We start from the raw sequence: 23,627 nt of genomic DNA on the forward strand, positions 1-23,627 counted from the left end.
TTAATAAAGAGGACAGGATATGTACATACAGATAAGATTTCCCTGAACTCCAGAATTAGAAAATATGCTTGCTTCCCAAGGCATTCAAATGTATGTATGGCAGAACAAATGAAGATTTGAGTGATTACAGTTCCATACTAATTTGGTATTAATACAAAATAGCCTCATGTTCATTCTAGATCTGATTTTTAATGTATTACCATTTCACAATTCAAGAAAGTTTGAAAACACTGTAAACATGTATCAGTAAAAAAAGTTCAGAGAAGAACAGTATTTTTAATCAGGCTGAAATCCATTCCCTTGAATACAGTGGTAGGTCAGTTACAAAGTTTTTAAACTTTTTTTTCCTTTTTTATCTTTCTGATTTACAATTTGCTTCCTGAATTTAAGAATTAAATGGTAAAATATATTCCCTTATTACAGTAATTCTGGAACAGTACTATAGGATTAAAAAACACACAGGGAAGATATACTAAATAAAACATGTCCTCACTTTTTCTTAGTGCTTGCTTCGTGGCTGTCTTTGCTTTCTTCATTACTATCTCCATTATGTTGTGACTGATTACTGTCTTGAGCATCAGATCCTCCATTTAAAGTCTTTGAACCTTTAGAAGGATTGCAGTGGAAAATGGTTACGGCCTATAAAATACTTTCAGATATCCTCTCAAAATTTAAAATAAATTACAAGCCCTTAAAATTGCCAGTACTTAGTACTATATTTTATTTGAAATTACACTAGAATTCAACCACTCATGAATCTTATGATTAGACTTTGATGCTATTCTTTTATAACATTTAATTTATTCCTCCCTCCCCCAGATGGTTCTCTTGTCTGTCTGCTCACTGTTTGCTCACCTGTCTCAAGGGAGCACCAGAAACTGAACACAAGACCTCCCCATGTGGGAGGTATGCTCCCCAGTAATTTAATTTAAAAAGCGAACACCACCAAAATACTTTGGGTGGCTAAGGCACAGTAAGAAAACCTGTATCTATGGGTTGGGTATTAATCTGATTATTCCAATTAACTCTTATTGTTAACTCTTAACAGGATCATTTATTCTAGTTCTTAGAGAAAACGAATCATAGCAAAATTCTGTCAATTTTAGAACAAAAGGTAGTAAAAGTTGTTTTCCCTCAGTACCATCTCATCCTTTAAGTCTTATTTTATTAACAGGTCTTTAAGGAGAGTTACACCATTCCGTAATTAGAGAATTTAAAAATCCAACTGCTCTGGAATAGAGGTTTCTGGATTAAGCACCTACTGCAAAGATATTTAACAACATGAAATGGAATTAGGAGGGATGACTAATAATAGTACTGTGTGTGTATTTTTAGGATACATTCTGAACTATTCATTGGTAAATTTGTTTCAAAATACTCTAATCTTCAGAAGGTGGCATTAGAGGAGATGGAAGGGATATATAAAAACAATGATGCTGAGTTGTTAATTGCCAAAGCTGGGTAACAGAAATGGCAAAATCATTTCTTCCTACTTTTGTGTAGGTTAGGAATTTTCCTTCATGTTACAAGAAAATAGCAGTGACTACTAGTACTAAGACTACTACTAGTACTAAGAACTAGTATTTAACAACTAATTTAAACTGAATAAAAAATAAAAGCAGAAGCTAAGGTGGAGCTCTTTCCTATATGTAATATATAATGCTGAGTGCTTTAAAACCTTCTCTTCGTTGAACATAAATGAGGTTACTAATAAAATTATATACAAAAACCATTTAAAAGCACTTCCAGGGAACAATTTAAAATTAGCCCTTGAATTTATTACTACTTACCTGTTTGCTCCTTTTCTAGCTTTTTGTTTGGCCCTTTCTTCCCTTGGTCTTTGGTTTTATTTGCTTCCTCATGCTGTCTTTGTTCAGCAAGGGATTTATTCAGCACTTGTGTGATCACAGAATCTCCTTCACCAACCAAAAACATGTTCTTAAACTTGTTATACAACATAGTAGACTTTTCCATGATAACCTGACTAACTTTGAATCGCCGTATCTGAGAAAACAAATATATTTATTTTTTCCTAATTGTTTAAAATTATTTTATCAATGAAGAGGTAAAGCGGAAAATTTTAAATCTACATTATTTGAGATCACTTACTTTTTTAAGTGTTGTAATCATTTCTGTGTGTTTTTGAGCCTGCTGCATTGTGACCTGAAGTGAAGCAAGTTCATCCAAGGCCTCAATACATCTGTTCACATCCTTCATGACAAAACAATACTTTCATTAACAGTTAAATCATCATGACATACATAAGTCCTAAAATAAGATTACTTTCAAAATCTTAACTAAGGTAGTAAAAATAACCAGTAACTCTCCGTTTTAACTTAAATGTACAGATAAAACCATGAGAAAATAAAATATGAAGCTATAAAAGCAGCACTATCTTTAAAAGAGGTGTTAAATATTAAACACTTACAAGATTATCAATTTTAAGTGAATTTTTAATTTCAGCATGTATCCTTTGAAGCCGAGAATCCATTGATGTTTCTATAAATTAAAAGTGGAAGACAGTAAATAGTTTCCCCAAAACCAGTATTTCTGTATAAGCAAAGTATACTGGAAAGATTTGATTTTTTTTCTTTAAATGTTCTTAGTTATCTTCAGTAAAAAAGCTCATATATACAAACAGCCTACATTCAATAAGAAGTCAGGCCTAGAGGTTATCTCCCATATTTAGCATTTGGTTAAAGAAAGCTATGTGCATTATGTAAGCATAAAATCACCATCTAGTCTGAGATGCACTGGCTTCTAAAATAAGTAGTCTTTACCTAATAATGAGTGCCTATGCTTCATTCCTTAAATACCTGGCTTTACTTTAACATTTAACCAAAACTGCACAATCTCTAATGAAACCAGGCAATTTGTCTTAAATGAGAAGGTGCCCAGTTTTTGGCAAAAATTATGAAGACAAAAATTTGACTTCATAAAATAAGCATTAAAATTTGAAGATAAGTCCTTAGCAAGTTAGCCTGATGAAATAAAATGCCTTATATATATACATTTTTTAAAGTATGTATAGGATATAAGAGCATAAAATGAGACTGATTCGAAAATCAACACTTGAAAAATCAGTGACTGTAGAACTTCCTTTCTTAGAAAGTGAAATAACTAACCTCGCTTCTTCTCCACTTTCTTAACTTCTGGCTTCTTTCCTTCATCTTTATTCTGCCTATCAAATGTTAACACAAATATTTCAAAACGCTGGAACTTAGTAAGATTACCAAATGTCCAATGTACCTTATGTCAAAGTTTATAGAATTTTTTTCTTGAAATAATAAAAGTCTAGACCCACAAGTAATAGACTATAATTCTTAAAGACTGTGCATTGTCACAGTATTCGTATAAATAAGAAAAACTCAAATTAACATGCTAAAATAATTTTAATTTTTCAGTAATAGTACAAATGTAATGATGTTAAAGCTGTCTTTGTGAAGTTTTCTTTCCAATATTATGTAATATGTTGTTAAAAAAGAAAAATTTCAGGGTCATCAGTGGACTAAAGCCATACATAGTAGGAAGAGAATTAACTAAATGTTTCAGGATTCTAAATCACAAGTATGTTTTTAAAAGTGTCCAAACAGACCAATCTCAGTGTTCCCCATATCTCTAAAGAGTTTTTGATAACTTGAGGGAGTTTAAGTTAGTCTTATCTTTGACTATCAAAATGTTTTGTCTTTTGTCAATGTATCAAACTTAAATGATATCCACAAATGAAAAGGTAACCTTCTCTCTGTAAATCACAAAAAGTAACCTCTTAAAAATTTATTCTTAATCTCTAGTACCTTGGTTTGGAGTTCGGGCCTTATTGTGAACCAATTGAAATAGACAAGAACAAAAAAATTTCTAAAAATCAGTTTTTTTAAAAAAAAACCTTTATTTTAAAATTTTGATTACAAGTTTCATTTTTTTTTCTTAACAAGTCTAAGACTTAATCTCTCAGGATTAAAAAAAACAAGATTATTAAGATTCTAAAGAATTAAACAACAAAGGAATGTCAAGGGAAGGGCACAACTGCCCCATTCTCAGGGGTATAATAGCTATTCCAGTTTAACACCTAGCTTAAAAACAAAATGAATTTTTATATTTTCTATATGAAATGATAATGTACATCCACCATCTTCATCTGAGCTTTTAACTTTTAAAGACACAAAGCTTCACTTAAGCTTGGTTAAAAAAAAAAAAATTTAACAGGAATGATGGCCGACCTTAATGCTGTGTGTACCTTACAGGAATTTTTAACAATCATAACACAGTAATAATGCCATTAATATTGAAGTCCTCAATTTAGAATCTGGAACATTCTTCCATCAAGGGGAATAAAGGGGAAATTCAGTCCAATGAATCTGTCTCAAGATCTTCATCTCTTGTTTGCTCCACTTGTATTCTCTTTTCAGTAACTGGATTAATGCTTTGAGCCCAAAATGAGATATATTTTTTATTACTGTAGATTACATGTTGTTTGGCTGGGAATACAATACAATAAACTTTATTTTGCATAATGCATTTCATACAAGCTGCATCTGAAATGCTTTACAGAGCAAAACTGTCCAAGTACAAAGTTTTGTAATAACAGGAGAAGGAAAGAAAACACAAATATTAGAATTTGAGAACGTTACATTGGGAGGACATTCAAAAAGAAACTGAAATACATTAAAGATAACTTTGAGATACTGAAGAAGGGTTGGGCTAGATCTACTAAACAACAACTATTTTTATGTCTTTAATTTGGGAGCACAATATAAAGTCAAAAGCAACAGTCCAACAACTTTTCAGTAAGGATAGGTAACAAAAAATAAATATTTTCAGAGTGGTAAAATTCTAACATATCAGAGGGAATAACATTTCTGATTTTAAAATTACTCCCTCAAGCAGCTGAAACTGCTTCCAATCAACTAAGAAAGCATATAGTCAAATGCTATACTTGGGGGGAAGGGGGAACCTTCAGGTTATGAATATATTATATAAAGAAAAAAATACAAAATTATTTAGGAATAATTTCAAGAGTTTTCATTTCCCATATTTAACTTATTATTTAGAGCATGCTTTTAAACCACACCCTTAAATAAAACAAACCAAAGTTTTGACAGAACAATGTAAGATGCTTCTCACAAAGAGAGAAAAGCTTTTCAGAGGAAAGAACTCGAAAGTGACAGTCTACAGAGAAATATGAAAATAAAAGTAATAAATGACGTCTAATCATCAATTATCACTATAACTTTTCCTTCTTGTAGTATAATAAAATTATATAAAATTCAAGTGGAAAGAAATTCCCCGTGGTTAATTAAATACTGTCTCCAAGTATTAAAACATTAAATATCTTTGAACTTAATTTATATTGCACATAGACCCTGACAGCCTTTAGATTTTTCTTTTATTGGCTTCCTGGGTTCCCAACTGTGCTTTTGTTGTTTTTGTCTGTCTTTTAGGGGAGGGCCTGCTGGTAATATACTGAATAAAGGTATTGCCTGCATTCTTCCTCCACCAATATATTCTACTTTTTCTGTATTTAATACACTATACAAGTAAATAAAGGACAAATAAATTTTCTGCAAAATCAATATTAACTGTTAAATCCTATTCACACTTTCAGTTTAAGTAATTCACAAGGTGGTTACTTCAGTGAATTTCATCCTCCCATTCAGAAAAATCATGAAGCCTGAAATACAATTACCATCGTAAACCAAAGAATTTTCTAACACAGGGAAAGCCACTTTTACAAAAGGCCTCATAATTCATAAGGTCTGGGAAATGAGATTCTACCGTTTAAAACTTTCATGCTAGCTTTAAAAAGAAACAAACAGAATAAAAAAATACTTACTGCTCAGTTTCCATTTGTTCCTCTTGTTTGCACTTTCTATCTGCTGCTGCTTTCTCATGTTGGCCTTTCATCATATTCCTTCTATGAGCAGACTGAAAGTTTCTTCCACCTTTTCTCTTCTGTTTTATTTGAGAATTAGGATGGAGCTAATTAAACTTAGTAATAATTAGCACTTATTCTATTACAATCTTGGGAGGAAAAACAACTAAAATTTTTGTAAGGGACAAATACTTAAATTACTCTTTTAAAAAGCCTTGGATTATACATGTATTGACTATTTAACTTTCCATTGGCATTTTGGGTTTAATCTATTTTCTGCCCTGATACAGGAATGGTATTTTCTGGTTAGAATAAAATATTTCAGGCTATTTGCCTTGACATTATGATTTTGACTTGAATACTCATTTACTGACAAAAGCACACTGGCTTAACCTACCCCATTAAAAATTTTTGCTTCTAAAGTATTGTCAGATAAAAATAAATAAAACAGGGATTCTTGACATTGATCCATGGATCTGAATCTTTACATGCAAAATTTTCCAAAAGAAAAGGATGCACTTTAATAAGATTCTAAAGGAAAGTATGATAACCAAATAAAGTTAAATACTATTGATAAAATGTACTCCAAATAGGCCACAAGAGTGCTGAAACTTTGGCGTAAAAGAGAAAAAAAAAATGTATATATAAATGCACCTCTTTTACACCGGTCGTCCTCACTATTCAGTCTATTTGGTTTCTATTTGGTTTAATCTCTACCACCCTACCTTTTCCAGATAAGTGAGGTTATTGAAATGTATTGTGTAATATTTAATTTCTGTATAATTGTGAAAAGGTTAAGATGTAAATTTAGAATGTACAATAAATTAAGTATTCATTTAAACAAAGCTAAATCTATTCTGAAAGCTGAAGAAATTCAGTTTAACTTTCTATATGTATAGACTTTCAGATACTGCAGATTTACTAGGTAAAAGTCTAAGAACTTCATAAGAGACTTAAAAATAGAACAAATATTTCACTTAATACATATACTTTCTACCTTTTCACCTTCTTGATCGTCTCCTTCTTCTTCAGAATCAGAGGTTGATGTAACCCCTGCTTTAGCTAAATTTTTCCTTTTTGACTCAGCTTCTTTCTTCCCCTCTTTTTTGTCTGGCTCTTTTCTTGGCTTATCTTCTTCCTTCTGGCCCTCTTCATCCTTTTTAAGCTGTTTTTTAGGTGGTTTTTCTTCTTGCCCCTTTTTCTTACTTTTGTCTTCTTCAACTAACCTAAGTTTATGGAGCGCAAGAATGGAAAAATGAGGTTTTTTGGATCATTTATACTCTTCATTCAATCAAACTCTTAGTCAAACTAAGTATTTTGGATAATAATTTACAATTCAATCTTCTATATTAAAAATTTTTTAAACATCTTTATAAGTTTATCTTTACAATCCAATCAAATTCTATACAATGTTCTTTTGCTATAAATTAGAAGATAAAAATTATAGCAGCAATAGTGTGACAAGAAAAGGTTTTGAAATGTGTTAAATTTGCTTAAAAAATAATTTGAATACTATCATATGTGCCAGGGCATTGTTACTGACTCTGCAGCTACAGCATTATATAAGATGGGTAAGATCCCTGGGTTTTAAGAGTTTAAAAATAAATTACGTTTAAAAAGTAGTCACATATGAATTAGAACAAATGTATATCACTATTGCAAGGTGGTAAGAAGGTGGAGAAGCACAGGAAAAATAGAATTAATGTAACCTATGGGACTACAGTTAACAGCAATACTATAACTGTAAATACTCTTGCATCAGTGCCAAAGATACGCTGTGTTGATAGGGAGGTATGGGAAAAAAATACCAAATGTACACTATAAACCACAGTTAGTGCTAATAGTCTGATGATACTATCTCGATCTAACATATATTCCACAACATTGTAGTCTGTTGTAGAGGGGTGTTAAATGGGAATTCCACCCATGTGTATAGATTGTTTCCAACTTCTCTAATAAAAATATTTTTTAAAAGTCACATAGGGAAAGAAAATAATGCAGAAATGTAATCAAGTATGTCACAACTCAAAGAAATACTCTTTGCTGTTAAAGACTCTACACTGCATATAATTGTAATATGTCTAATGCATAATAAATAGCTCATGATTGGTTCGCAGACAACATTGAAACAAATCAAAGTACTAAATTGTTCAACAACCCTAACATTACTTTTGGATAGTGATATTTATACTAATTATTAGTACAGGAGAAATGTATTTATGTCATGGTAATAGGCTTTAGAAGGACAATCCAATGATGTAAATGCTGACAACATAATACTTTTGATGGAATATATATGTTCAGCTAAAGCAATCCTAGAAAGATACACTAAACTTGAAGCTTGCGTGACCTGCTTAACAAGCTAACTTTGTTCTGTCCAGGGACAGCATTGAGATTTTCAAATTGCACCATTAAGCAATGAATCTGAGAGCTTGGAAGAGACCTCAGGTCATTTACTCCTCCCTTCCAGTTAACAAATAAAAATTGAGACTTAATATCTCAATTCCAAATCCAATTATCTCTTTCCCACCAAACTGCTTCCTTCAACACTTTTGAGTAGTAAATTGAAAGGGAAAAATTACTCACTTTTAGTCCTTTTTCCCTTAGAAACTTTTCTCAATTGTGTATGCTTTATCATTTTCTTATACCATATGGCTTTACCATTTACTCGTTTCATCAATACAAGAAAAAATATCCAAGTAAAATGATTTAACTTCTTCAATAGCCCTACTACTATAACTACATTTATAATCAATTCATAGGTATGGATTAGAGTCCATGTAAGAGCATTTTCATGTCTCTGAATATTGACCAACTGCTATTCCCATGTGCTACCCTCTGAAGAAAATACTATTAAAAATACAAAAACCCTATGACCTAGTAAATCTGCTTCTAGTTATGTATCCTAACCAATATGTATGACTGATGACAATGTTTTTAAGAACATGGATCCATTTGTGGAATTTTTTAAATTGTGTACAATGGTTAAGTGTTGTGAACATCAATTTAACAAAAAAATCTTAAGGTCATAAGGAAAGGAATTATTCAAGATTATTTGAACAGTATCAAACCCAGAGAATTCCCAGGAAAATATTTATCACTGCTTACTACAAATGACTTTTTCCAATGGTCCTGCTTAGCCACCTTCCATGTATACCTTTCCAGAGTGACAACTCCCCTTTTAGCTGGGTCCGTGAAATATTAAGAAAATTGAATCTGTAAATTTTTCTGGTCTCCTAGTATACGTTAACAAAAGCAAAAACTAATGCAAATACAACTTCAAATCTCAGTCACTTTTAACAAACAGTTTTCATTTTGCCTGAGGACTGAGCTGGCTACAGCTTTTCTGGCCTTTGTGTTCTATGACCACCTCACTTCAGGACCCATACCAAAGAAGAGCCACTGACATATTCATGCTGTTCTATTGCAAAAGAGCTTATTTTAAGAGTTTAGCTCTATACCCCACTGATACACAGGGCCACTGACAGTAGCCACAGCCAAATCTCAGATATACTATTGCTATTTTCAGATTGTTTCTGTTCTCTGCAAAAGCTCACTATAGAGAAATTGGTTAACAGTAAGGAAACTGGATATCCGTAATATAGTATATACAATGGGTAAAATGGTATCTTGTAACAACATGAAAAAAGAAAATGTATTCAAATGATCGTGTGAAGAAGTTTCAAGACATAAGGTTGGTTGTTTGACTTCAGGGTTACCAAGATAAATTTTATAGGATACTTCAAGAAGGAAGAGCTCAAAAAAGAATAAATGTTTTCAAGTTAAGTATGAAAGGTACAGGTAGAACCTAAAATTTCCGTAAATTTCAGTGTTGAAAGTCACCTCCAACATGTAAAAGGGTCCCTGGGATCAAAGACCAAACCAAGAGTATAACTGCCAGCCTTTCCTTAAGAATTCAAATTAGGTGCCTTAATCTTCCAAATGGTTCTGAGAAAAACAGACAAGGGGTGGTCTCTCTGTAAACTCAAAATGTCCATAATAAAGTTACTTTAACAAGATAAGCATGTCTCAGGAAGTCTTGAGACCACTGCACATGAAGATGACTAGAATAAACACACAAAAAACAAACACAAAACACTATCACCAAAAATGCCACCAGACTGAATTAAGAGAGAGTACTGAGATCTAAAAGGTAAACTTGGGCTCCCAACCTTCTAGACTAAAATCAGGCTGAGAAAGTTTATGAGCTGACAAGGCAAGCAATATTTTCCAATGCCCTCTTCAGATATAACTACAAATAATACTGAAAAAAAAAACACAGAATTCCCTGAGGAATCAGCTAAAAGCCACAGAGAGAAATGTACTGGTAAGCTATTCCAAGGGAGAACTGTGACCTCCTCAGTGGAAATTCCAAATAGGGATATCTTACAATACTGTCCCAGCAGAATTTCAGATTTCCTAAGTAATAATGGCTATTGTGTGCCTCTTAACCACCCCCTTTCCAAACTGAAGTATTTTTAATGGTTCCCTATCCCAGGTCCATGTATTGTATAAATGGAGGTAACTTGCTCCTAAATCTCCAGATCAAGACATACTCAGGATCTTTTACTAACACGAAACCCTAGACTTTATGCCTAATGCCTTAACTGGACAAAATATTTTGCCTCGGAAAAGGTGAGGTTAAAAAAAAAAAAAACAAAACATAACCTGAAAACCTCATTTCTTAACATTTTACTGAAAGTCGTTAAACCACAGTACTATTATACCACTGTTGAGAATAATTTCACAGTTAATATACTTTAAATTTGATTGAAAATCAAGTTTTAAATATACTTTGAAAAGTACCAAATTTTCAAAGTTTCATTCCATCAGTTAATTCCAAACAACACCATAAATCCACTCTTAATTCATTCAATTCACCTCTATGTTTTAAAAATCTTTAAATACAAATATTAAAGTTTTCCTCTCTTGTCTGAATATACATTCCTTCTGTAGAGTTTCTACTCAGAAAAAGTCAACATAAACAGGATCCATAAGGGGGAAAAAAAGTTGGGGGGGAGAGGAGAAAAACTCATTATTTTTTGGGTATAGTTATTCCAAAATATTTTAAAATTTTAAATTATTACAAAGGGCTAGTATTTTTAAATAAGAATTATTCTACAGTAACTAATGATTTGTGGAAATTGCTTCAATTGTCTATAATTGTCTATAATTTCCTTAAACTTACTATCTTGCCCAATTTCCCTATTATGGCTTTATCTTTTATTATCTAAATATCTTTGTAGCCTGTTTTAGTTAGATTAAAGCAATGATAATCACATCAGATTTTTCTCAATTTCTTACAATTTTTTACTTTTTACATAAAAAAGCTATTTCTCAACATAGGTTGTTGGTTAACTTTTAAGAATTACTACAATAATAGGAACAAACATCCTGTAAAGTAAGAGAAAACTGGTAAAAATGCACAGAGAAATATGATTAAAGTCAAGTGTTTCATTTATTGCATAACTATACATTAAAAATAAACTCACATGTCACTGTCTGAAGGACAAGCTTGTTTTACCATTTTGGGTCTGCCTCTTGGTTTTGGAATCTTGACTTCTGTAGCTAATGTTCACATGAAAAAAACATCCATAACTACCAGCTTTCCCTTTAAGATGCAAATCTCACATATAAAGATTAAAAAGATGTAGACTTAAGACAATATTACTGGCATATTACAGATACAATTATTTATAACTTTTAAGGATTAATACTCCCCCAATAATTTAAATAAGCAACAGCAGAAAACTTAAGGTTAGTCAACAAATTTTTAATTTGTCCTTAATATGGCTGAGGAGGCTTAAAAGAGCATTTTTCATGTAGTTTTCACAGGAATTTGACAAAATTTAAACTGAAATAAAAAGTAGTTATATTCCCTATCAATATTACATGTATATATACATAAGTATCTTTAAAAATCTGCATTAGTTTTCTAACACCACTACTAATTTGACTCATGACAATAGTGAATTCCAAAATAAAAATTATGCAAATTCTCAGTTCTTTTTGCCCCACCTTCCTGAGTAATACTCACCCTTTTCAATAATTATCCTATTATAAAGTATGGAAAAAATGGCCCTATTTTGGTCAGTTCTCTTTGTTTCACTTTCTATTAGGTAAATTCAAAATATTTCCAATTTGCCAAATTAGGAAAATAGGCAAATGCTGAAGTTTGCTATATACTGTAAAGATCCTAATAAACGAAGATTATAATTTAAAAATATTAATGGCTTTAATTAGTCTAACACTGTTTCTCATGCTTTATGACTACTGAGAAAGCTATGCCTCATGAGTCAGAGGTAAAAGAAACCCATTATTCATAGTAATTTTCCTGTCAACACAGTCTTATTTGCCTGCATTGGGAAGGGCGGTGGTATAAGAGAAATAAAAGAAAAAGTTAAATATGACCCAAACAATTATTTACATTTTTCAAATTTAAATACTTTGTTTCATAGATGAGAAACCATAATATTTTTATCTCCTTTGAAATTGCTTCGTTATATACAATCTATTGGCTATCAACCTTACTCCAAAGTATTTGAGGCAGCAACACTTTCATGGACTGTAATCTTAACCATAAACTAAACAAAGATGTAAATATCAATAATCCTACCTGCAGGCCGTCCTCTTTTGGGGCTCACTTTTAGATTAACAGATGCTGTTGCTGTTGTCACTACTCCTGCCTCCTCCGTTTCTACTTGTTTTTCTGCCTAAATCACAAAAATTTAATTAACTTATTTAGAAAACACAGTAGGCATTCCAAGTTCAAGGGAAAAAATGTGCCACTCTATGATAACATGAGTTCAAATATAAGTTTAAATTCTCTATAATTTTATTATTTTTCAATGATCAACTCATCTCAGAGCAATATCCTCAAACTTAGCTTATAATTCTTAAGTTTTAGAAATTTTCAACCTATAAAAGCTATTTGTGAAAATAAAGCAAGGGGACCAAAGTATAATGCAGTTATACTGTGAGAATTCACATGTTCTTAATGTAATTTTACTGAATGTCTAAAAATGCTAACTTTACACTGTCTGCTTATAATAAAGGCCTAAGTTAATATTCTAGTATTATGAAAGGCAAGAAATAGAGTTGCTGATATTTCTAATTCTGTAACTTTGTAAATGTATACGTATTTTATTTCTAACTGCAACTCACATCTGCTGTTTTCCCCTAGGAGTTAATCTTATTTCACATAAAGGGAGATTTACTATGGTAGAGAGTACGAAAATCCAATGATACTTTCTCTGCAAGCTATAATGTCCCCTGATAATTCTGGTACAGCTCTCCTGACGGGACAAGGGCCCCAAAAGAGAAAATCAGTATTATTGACTCAAGCATTACAGTATAAAAATGTTAACAACTACCAATTACAAAGGACATGCAAATGTGAGATAGGAAAAAAAATTGAAGGAGACCACAGAAAAGGATGGGAAGACCACTACTAGTTGCTTCCTTAACTCTCAACTACTTAAAATTCAGTTATTAACTACATCAACAAAAATTTTACAGAAATATGCCTAATCCAATCTCAATCTGAAATGCAAACATTTGAGAATCATATATTGATTAAAGATGAGTATAAACTGATACCAATTTTCTCAAATATCAGCAAGAAAAAATACCAATAAAGAATGTGCAAATCTGACTCAGCAGAGTTCTACTACTAAGAATTTATCCTTTTCACAGTCACTAAAATGTTGCGGCTTTTATAATTGGTACATAATCTTACTCAAAGCATTAAGTCAAATTCACCTAAGTAATCCTTGAATTGTTCTCAAGGAAAGGCAGAAAATATTTCTCCCTACCTCAAGTTTTATTTGTAGAATTTTAAGCACTTAAACAGACCACCTACCCAGTCCTAATTCTGACTCAATAGCTTTGAGGTAAGAATCAGGTTATGATGACCCACAGATACCAACAGTTGATAAAACAAGACTATGTAGAACTCTTTTCCTACTGAAATGTTAAAGAGTACAGAAGTTCTCTAAAATTTAGTTCAAATAATTCTTCAGTGCAAAAAAGTCTTAAGACTTTGTTACTGAAAATGCATCATGACTTCGCATAAGAATTTCAGGTAGAATGGATCCTTTTTGAGCGATACCAATAAGGATAACAAGTTTACCTACAATTAATACCATAAATAAGAATATAAATATATTTACATTAACACTAAGCAAAGACCACCCCTACCATAGGACGTGTATTTATGACTGTTAAATAGCAAAATCATGCAAGTCATAACCATCCCTTTATGAAAATAAAATTGATAGGAAATATTTAGAGAAGGGACTATTAAGCTATTTTGAAATGTACATATTTAATTATCTTAAATGCAAATTATCCTAATTCCAACCTATTTCATAATCTTCCAGATTTTACTCAATCTCACTGATACCTCTAACCCTGACTCATTCTTCTCCCCATTCTACTTTCTTCCTGATCTCAAAACCCCTCCCTTACCCAAAAATAGCCTCACGAGACTATATATTCATATCCATTTGCAAGTCTTTTGCTCAAATTTTGCTGCATTTGTCCCACAAATCCCAATAATGGATTACAGTACAACTCTTCCTTTATTATTCCCAGTTAAGCCAAGCCCTGCTGGAAAAAAAATTATACAAATATGTTTTCATTTTATGCAATCTAAGTTGTGACCTCAAAGTCATCTCCCACCTCCCTTCTCCCCTCTCCCCTCAATAGCTAGCATGAAGTTTCTGCCTTGTCCTATACCCAGTCTGTTGAACTGAATGGACCAGGGTGAGGGCCTGAAGCAAGCAGAAAGAAACTGCCTGAATTTCCAGGTCTCCCTACTAGAAACTTTTATATCCCTCATTCATCCTATCTTTCAATGTTGAAGAGGTAAAATGTCCCTCTCCTACTTTCTGTGCTCTCCCTTACCTCTCATCCATCATATCCTTGTATGCAATAGTTTATACTGCTGTTTTCCACACTCAGATCTTTCCTACTTTTGCAGGGAAAAAGTGTTAAAACTTCTACTGTATCTTTCATTTTAAACACATTCCCTTGACCCTATAAATCCCAATTAAGCTGCCTCATTCTGTTTCCATCCCTCCCGAAGAGTTCAAAAGAACAGTTTAAACATACTACCACTAAACATTTTATTCTCCAACCCACTTCATCTGGTTTCTGTCCTTACTATTAATCTATCAAATATCTCATTGGCCCCATCTACATAAGGACACTATTGATCATGCCCTCATTCTTGAAATTCTCTATTTATCCTTCTTAGGATTTTCTCTTGATAGACCAAAATTAGCCTAAATTTTGCAAAGCTACCCCCTTCCCTCCATATTCCTTCAGGATTCTGGTCTGTACATTCTTCCCAGTAAACCATTCACCCTTGGTAACCTCATCTATTATCCTAATTTTATATTAGCAATTGCATTTTATTTTTTAGGAAGTACCAGGGAATGAACCTAGGCCTTTGTACATGGGAAGAAGCTCAACCACTCAGCTACACCTACTCCACTAGTGACTGCATTTTGACTTTTACTTTTCTCCCCCTTGGTGCCAGATCCATGTGTCTTCACTCTAATTCCCTCAGACACTTATTTCTGCCTTCCCATGACTCAGCTCCCAAACCAACATCCCACCAAAACCATATGCACTGCTTCTCCATTTCCAGTATCGAACCTAGTCATCCAGGCTAACACCTTGGAGTAACCCTAGATTCTTCCCCACTTCCTTTATCAGCCACTTTCAATTAACTGTCAATTTCACCTAATTATGTTCTTAAATACTGCTCCCTATCTACTACTTTACTAAAATAACCTGCTGTAGGGCCCTTCTTTTCCCTGCAATCTCTAAAGTCCTTTTATAGCAGTTACCAAGTCACCATTATAACTTCCTATATTTAGCCCTCATTTAGTTCATGTATGTATTGCCTATCTAAATGATGTTAAGTTTAATGAGAACAAAGACCTTGTCTTTCTTATTCATTGTTTGATTCCTGCCTGGGCCAGAGAAGTTAGTATTAAAATTCTGAATGAATTAATCCTTATCTCTTACACTGCTTTAAAAAAGGAGACATCTAAAATGTAAAACAATGCAATGGCTTCCCATCACTTCTCTAAGTTCACGTTTTTTAGGACAATCTTGGTTTCTATTGGACCATTTTCCATCAAACTTTGATCTAGTAATACTGAAATGCTATACTTGAAATGCAATTTTTCTCATTGCCTCTATATATACTGTTCATACTACCGCATGTGCTCTTCCACTGCACCTTCATCTACCTGACAAAATTATATCTTAAAATAATTTTAAAATTTGGCCTATTTTTAAAAATCTTGTTAAAGCTACCGTGTACCTATGCCGCCCAAAAACCACAAAGGGAGTAAAAGGGACACTGTAATTATTTGTTTTTATATTATACTTTCTCATGAGTTACTGAACTCTTAAGTTATCTTTGTATCTTTGACATAAAATAAGAATCTGACATAGGCAGTCACAGAAAAGGGTGTGATGAACAAAAGTACTTTTTTGGGGGCCAGTAAAAAGAATTTATTGGGAAATGGGGAAGAGAATAGAGCTTGCTGAAAAATGGGAGAGAAGGATGAAAATACACACGAAGTTTTGGTGTGGGCTCCTTTAGGCAGAGAGCCAACAAAACTTCTTATAGGAAAGGAGATCATATTAACTAAAAGCCTATCATGTACCTAGTCCTACACATAACACACACATACATTTATTTTATAGATCAATTTTGTGCAATAATAAACTTTTTTTACCCTATAATGTGTCAGGATTTATCCTGGACAATTTATATATGTTAACTCATTTAAATTTTCTCAACAACCCTACCAATATATACTTTATCCATTTCATAGGAAAAAAAGGAGGCAAAGTCATTATAATGAGTGAAAACTGGTACATTTTATTTCCTTTACCATTCAACTATCATAAGGTTGTTTTATCACTAAGAAAAGAACTGCAGATAGTTTTAATGACAACATAACCTGCCCTTTAAAAATTTAAAAGAATTCAGAGTAAACAAAGAAAAGAGTAAAAGGTTTCTTAACTCTACATTCCTCAACCTAACTTAAATTAAGAATTCTTTTAAAAAACCTGTTTTTAGGCAGTAAAAATTACCTTTCTCTTTCTTCCTCTTCTGGCAGCTTTTGGAGTAGTTATATCAATTGCTTTAGACATATCCTAAAAAAAATACAGGTGAAACTGGACAAATTATGCCAAGGCTGAAGGAAATTTTCTAAGCTAAAAGTGACAAATGACAATTTTCACTAAGTTCTGGGTAAAGTTACTTTGTTTCTCTGACTTTTGAAATTAGAAACATTAAAAGTCTTAACATTAGGAGCAGATGTGGCTCAAGTGGTTGAGCTTCCACCTCCCACATGGGAGGTTCTGGGTTCAGTTCCCAGTGCCTCCTGAAAAAACTAAAAACAAACAAACAATAAAAAAATAAATAAAAACAAGCAAAACAAAAGAAAAAAACCAACTCAGGGAAGCCGATGTGGCTCAGTGGTTGAGCACCAGCTTCCCACATACAAGATCCCGGGTTCAGTCTCAATCTCTGGCCCCCGGTACCTCAAAAAAAAAAAGTCAACATTTTAAGTGAAAAAAAGCTAGTATCACCACCAAAAAAACCCTGCATTTCGGATGTCAAAGTCACCTTAGTATGCCAATGATGTTTATCTATTTAAATTTATAAAACATTTTTTTTTTTTTAAAGATTTATTTATTTATTTCTCTCCCCTTCCCCCGCACCCCGGTTGTCTGTTCTGTGTCTATCTGCTGCGTCTTCTTTGTCCGCTTCTGTTGTCAGTGGCACAGGAATCTGTGTTTCTTTTTGCTGTGTCATCTTGTGTCATTTCTCCGTGTGGGTGGTGCCATTCTTAGGCAGGCTGCACTTTCTTTGGCGCTGGGCGGCTCTCCTTACGGGGCGCACTCCTTGCGCGTGGGGCTCCCCTACGCAGGAGACACCCCTGCGTGGCACTGCACTACTTGCGCGCATCAGCACTGCACATGGGCCACCTCCACACGGGTCAAGGAGGCCCGGGATTTGAACCGCGGACCTCCCATGTGGTAGATGGATGCCCTAATCACTGGGCCAAGTCCGCTTCCCTATAAAAAACATTTTCTACAGTAGAATTCAGAATTATAGGCTGTGAACTTAATGAGATGGCTGGGACAATGAAGACCATCTAACAACCACTCCATGAGGCCTAGAAGTATGTATACTCATTAATAAGTACGTATACTCATTAATAATCAGCTATAAAATTGGAAACAACATGATTTGTAAAAATTTACCCCAACACCCTTTTTAGAACATTGATCCTAAAATATCTCTCCTTAAAGATATTCCTAGCCTACAATACCCACTGTATAACTGGACCTCATGTTTTGCATAGATATCAGAATAACTGCATACATCTTAAAAATGCATAAACTAATTGACATCGTATTTAATATTTACATGAGACTTATTTTCTCATTCATTACTAAACTATTTTAAAGATTATTTTTCTACTTTGATATTGTCAACTCATTAAATTTCTTCCTTCCAACAACAAAATGGGTTCAGGATGCAAGAGAAATTAAACATACCTCATTGCTGGCTTTTTCTTCATGATCAGTATCTTCCTTTGAAACACTGGTTTCTTTTTCTTCAACCTCAACATCAGATGATACATTTGATTGTTTAGTTGTAGCCTGTGAGCAATCAAGTCTATTAATTACACCAAGTAAGGTTTTTAACCCCAACTTCAAAATTCTCCCCATCAAAAATTAAAGGCCTGTGTGAAGAAATTTAGAAAAGTGCCCTGATTCTGTTCCTTAGGGAATTTTTAATATAAACAATTTAAAAATAATTTTCAAAATTGCTCTTTAAAAAAATCTTACAAGCGTTTGTATTGAAGCAGAAATGAGAAAAAATACTATGCTGATGCTCTGAACAACACATACCCAAAAATACAATGTAAAATTATTTAGATTAGCATAGTACACTGTATTCAACTATTTAAATATTCTAGAGAGAAAAAAGCTTACATTCATAGTCTTAAGTATTTGAATTCTAATCCTAATTGTCTTTTTCTAGCTGTTTCCTTTGGCAGGCCTCTTAACTCTAGATTGATTTCTTCTTTTTAATAAAGGCAATGCTGATAACCCACAAAATTATCATAAAGTTATAACAAAATAATGTAAAAATGCTCAGAAAATTTACTCATAGTACAGAAATTTTGAAAATTATGATCAAAATGACTTTGTCTTCTGAAAGTTAGGACATCACTGCTCTACCCAAACTCTAGGAATGTGCTATTAGGGAAGTGTATGGGGGCTTGGGAAACACACAGTACACCAAACCAGAACAATCATTCGTACTTTTGGGAAAGACAGAATGTTGCTGGGTATTATCTATGTAAGCTATGAAAAATTTCACTGGAATTGGAAAATTACAAATATACACAATAAAAACTACCTAGAGATTAAGTGTAACAAGAGCAGAGGACACTAGGACCATGATGGACAATGTCAAGAATGAAAAAGACCATGAATGTGCAGTCACACATCAGATGATGCAAATGAAATTACAAGTTAGTTTTAGGAAATAATCGATTCAGTCTCTTTAGATAGATGTCCTCTTAATTACACAGTCAAGGTAAGACTGACAGGAAACCATCCATTCTCACAGTCATACAACAGTCACAGAACATAAATACTTAGGTGGGCCAGTAAAAACCATTTATTGGGAAATGGGGTAAAGAACAGAGCTTGCTGAGAAATAGGAGAGAAGGATGGAAATACCAAGATTTGGTGCAGGCTCCTCCAGGCAGAGAAAGCAAGCTCTGCCTTGTGTGGTTATCTTTTAAACTGTTTATTATTCCTTAGCATTATTCTAATGCTAAGGGGAGGGGCCCCAGCTGTTACTGGTTACCCCACCAATGGTGAGGCCTGTTTGGAATATCCGGGGCCAAGGGGAGGTCCCAGAAAGAAAAACTGGGACCTCAAGTTTAAACTCAGCAAGGTCTTGCAGCCATGTTGTCTGCTGGCCATGTTATACAACATATATTTATAGTGAATACCTTTTCTTCCCACACACATAACAACACTGGGCACATAGATAAAAGATATAAAGTCTATGGCAGCTAAAGGAAGGTAAAGAAGCAATCATAATATAGTATGATGAGTACTACAATGAATCATCTAACAGTATTCGGACATCAACAGAACAAAGAGTAAGTGTTCAGATACAAAAGCATCTGAAAAGTTCTCAAAGGTAACAAAATCATGGTACCTTTGAGACTAGAAAAGTAAAAGTTTCAGATTTTTCAGTTTGTTGCTATCTCCTTTAAGTTTACTCACACTCTTCCAAGGTTTTGCTGTCTCAAAAAAGGAATTTTATTGAAGAATGAGAAACTGTCCCAATAACATTCTTGTAGAGACCTCCTCTTATACTTGTGTGCTACTCTAACATAGGACCCTCTTATTCTGGTTTATTTTAAATCCTAAAACATCTATATGGGAATATACATGTAGTTCAAGAGTACAATCAACAATATGGAAAAATGTTCTAAAGTAACACCAATACCAGGACAGAAGAAAGAGAAGAGAAACAGTAATTTCCACTGTTTGATAAAAACTGGGCAAAAACAAACTATTTCATGGAAATTTAATGTCACATATATATGAAGTAAGCAAAAGCTCTGGGCACATGAAAAACAATGAGAAAGAGTCTGAGGTGCTCCTTCTATGCACCATTAATATTAGTAAAATTTGTATATAGTGCTAGAAGTACTTCTGTCACATATTTAATCCACATGAGGTCCACATTCTAATTCAATTTTATGGATTCAAAAATAAAGAGAATTAGAAAACTCAAGCATACACCCTTCAAGTCACAAAACCTGAATTTAAGAGAACAGTATGTATGGCTTTAAATTCAATGATGCATTAAAACAAACTATCAGGAGGAGCTAAATTATTGAGTATTTTCCAGTTTTCTGAAATCAGTTTAATCATGTAGGTAATTATTTTCATCAATTCATCAAGGTATAAAAAAGGACAAGGTTCAACCTCATAAATGAGAGCATAACAATTTAATCTGAAATTCACAAGGTTCTTAAATTGATATTTATTTTCCTACTGCTAGGATAATGATTCTTCCCCAAGACTGAATAAATAATACTAAATTTTATAAAATATGACTAACCTGTTGACTTGAAAATTTAACTTTCGGATTGTTATCTATCTCCCATAAACCTTCATTAAAACCTTTTCGTTTATTTGGCTTGCCGTACTTTTCCTTATTTTCAGAGTAAGGAAATATATCCTTTGGTCCTAAAAAAGCACTATAAAAAGGACAGAAAAAAACATGAGTGCAAAACAATCTCAATTAAATGCATAACAGAAGTTATTAAATAGCACTACCCTATAAAGCAATCAAGATTCTTATATAAAATACCATTATAAATATTATAAAAAGGGTAAATACAATTTTATATTTAATTCCAAATAATTCATTAAATTCAATCACAAGCTCGTAATTCTATTTAAAAATAACAACATTTGATATAATAGCACAATATAACTGCAACCAAATATAACTTTACTTCAAAATAGTTTGGTTGCCAAGTTTGGTGGTTCTTCTGAAAATTGAACATAGAATTACTGCAAACCCAGCAATTCTACTTTTACCTCAAAAAACTTAAGCCAGGGACTCAAAACAAATACTTGTATATCAATGTTCACAGATACATTTTTCACAATAGTGAAAAGGTGGAAGCAACCCAAATATCTATCAGATAAATGAATAAATAAAAAGTAGTATATACATACAATGCAATATTCTTTCACCCTGAAGAGGAATGAAGCTCTCATACATCCTATATGGATGAACCTTGACAACATCAAGTTCAATGAAATAGGGGCAAGTATTACATGATTTCACTTACATGCAATACCTAAAATAAGTAAATAAATATACAGAGAAAATAAGTAGATTACATGTTACCAGGGACTGGGTGGACAACATATACAGAGTGTTTCTGTTTAGGGTGATGAAAAAGCTTTGGTAATAGATTTTCGTGATAGTAGTAGTAGCAAAATGTTGTGAATGTAATTAACACCACTGGACTGTATGCTGGATAGTGATTAAAGTGGGAAACAAGAGTTCTGTATATGTTACCACTGTAATTTTAAATTAAGAAAGGTTTTGAAATAAAAATTTCCAAATAAAGTAGACTATATCGCTCAATTAAAAGGATAAAACCAATGTTCGTTATTTAAATTCTGCAATTCAGGAATATTCACTATATCTCTATTTTAACTACACATCCCAATTTCAAAATAGTGCTTAATATTACACCAGGATTAAACACACTGATTTATGAAGTAATTTAACTTTGGGGTTAAACTTAAATCATCAACTCATTTGTTGATTCAGGCTTTATTAAGAATCATTCATTCCTGCCCATTACTACAAATCAGAAAAAATTAACAAGGTATTATTTTAAAGGTATACTTCCTAAGTCCAGAGGACAAAGCAGTATCAAAAGAATTTGGAAGCTGCAAGACTGAACTAGATGTTATCTGGTAATAAAGGCTTGAGACTGTTAGTTATTTTAATCTCAAAAATTCCTCTCACTTTGCATGGCAATGAGAAATCATAAAAACAATTAGTGGGAAATGAAAATCAATGGATTGTTCCATCTTTAAAAATTGTCAAAACATTAAACACCTTATTACCAGGTTCTAAATGCACAGGGAAATGAAAAAGTATCAAAATATTTATTTAGTACACTCTACTTGGCAATATAAGAAACACTGAGATTAGTGTTTTATTTTCTTTGTACAAAACCTGTTTGTTTAGAAAAAAATTTTGAAATGACAATGATTACATAACAATGTGTATGTGATACCAGTGAACTGTATATTTAAAAAATGGCTGAAATGGCAAATTCCTTTTATTAATAGATTTCCTCACAATTAAAAAAAAAAAACCTTACTGAGTAGTTTAATAGTGCTTGCCTTCTCCTAACTATGTAACTTGACAGGGAGTGAGCCTTTTTTCTATGCCTTGGCAAATTATTACACTCCTAAGTTTGGATCAGCTTCCAACATTTTATCCTTTGTGTCTTCAATGTTTTGAAATATTTCACATATTTTTAATGTGAAGGTTTTTGCCAGCATCACATCCTCTAGGACATGTTCATCCTATTCATAACCACATTCCTCATGCATTTTGTTTGCCCTTATTGAGTTCCTTTAGCTGCACATTTAGTGTCTCTCCAACTGTGGCATGTTTACATTCACAAAGTTAGCTACTTATTCCTTAATAATTCACAAAGTGAATTATTGACTCAGAATTCACTTCCAGCATTACTACTTTCCACTTTGATGCACTTTCATCTTTGTTGGCCAGTTTCCTCTTTCATTTATTTTTGTAAAATGTAACGGGTATATTATATCATTGGGAGACAAAGAGGCAATACAAAAACATGCTTTGCTGTCTGCACTTGAATTGAGTAACAGATGCACAGTGAATAATCACCAAAAGACTTTGAAAGATGTGTCATAGTGATTTGCAGACTTTCGAGCTAGCAGTAAAGGTCTGTACTTTATGCAATTCCTCACAGTAAATATACCCTGGTAAGTGAAATTTGAACCTGCTATTGGGGGACTAGTATTATTTACCTAAACCATGGTAAATGAAATTCATGCTTACTGGAACTATGCAAAGTTAGGAGTGCCTGTAACCTTCTACCCTCTT

General features: G+C 32.8%; 1 protein-coding gene across 1 annotated transcript in view; it reads right to left on the reverse strand.

Moving 5' to 3' along the window:
• Positions 1–23,627, reverse strand: part of PSIP1 (PC4 and SRSF1 interacting protein 1) — a 37,141-nt gene that overhangs the window by 1,878 nt on the left and 11,636 nt on the right. Inside the window, exons 4-15 of the mRNA XM_004464303.5 lie at positions 21,069–21,207; positions 18,467–18,571; positions 16,991–17,053; positions 12,486–12,582; positions 11,362–11,437; positions 6,867–7,095; positions 5,831–5,949; positions 3,126–3,181; positions 2,429–2,499; positions 2,110–2,211; positions 1,791–2,004; positions 494–605 (exon numbers count right to left, since the gene is read on the reverse strand). Of these exons, the coding sequence (XP_004464360.2) occupies positions 494–605; positions 1,791–2,004; positions 2,110–2,211; positions 2,429–2,499; positions 3,126–3,181; positions 5,831–5,949; positions 6,867–7,095; positions 11,362–11,437; positions 12,486–12,582; positions 16,991–17,053; positions 18,467–18,571; positions 21,069–21,207 (1,383 nt within the window). The remainder of the gene's footprint in view (positions 1–493; positions 606–1,790; positions 2,005–2,109; positions 2,212–2,428; positions 2,500–3,125; positions 3,182–5,830; positions 5,950–6,866; positions 7,096–11,361; positions 11,438–12,485; positions 12,583–16,990; positions 17,054–18,466; positions 18,572–21,068; positions 21,208–23,627) is intronic.

The sequence above is a fragment of the Dasypus novemcinctus genome, chromosome 8 (genome assembly GCF_030445035.2).
Source record: "Dasypus novemcinctus isolate mDasNov1 chromosome 8, mDasNov1.1.hap2, whole genome shotgun sequence".
Lineage (NCBI taxonomy): Eukaryota > Metazoa > Chordata > Mammalia > Cingulata > Dasypodidae > Dasypus > Dasypus novemcinctus.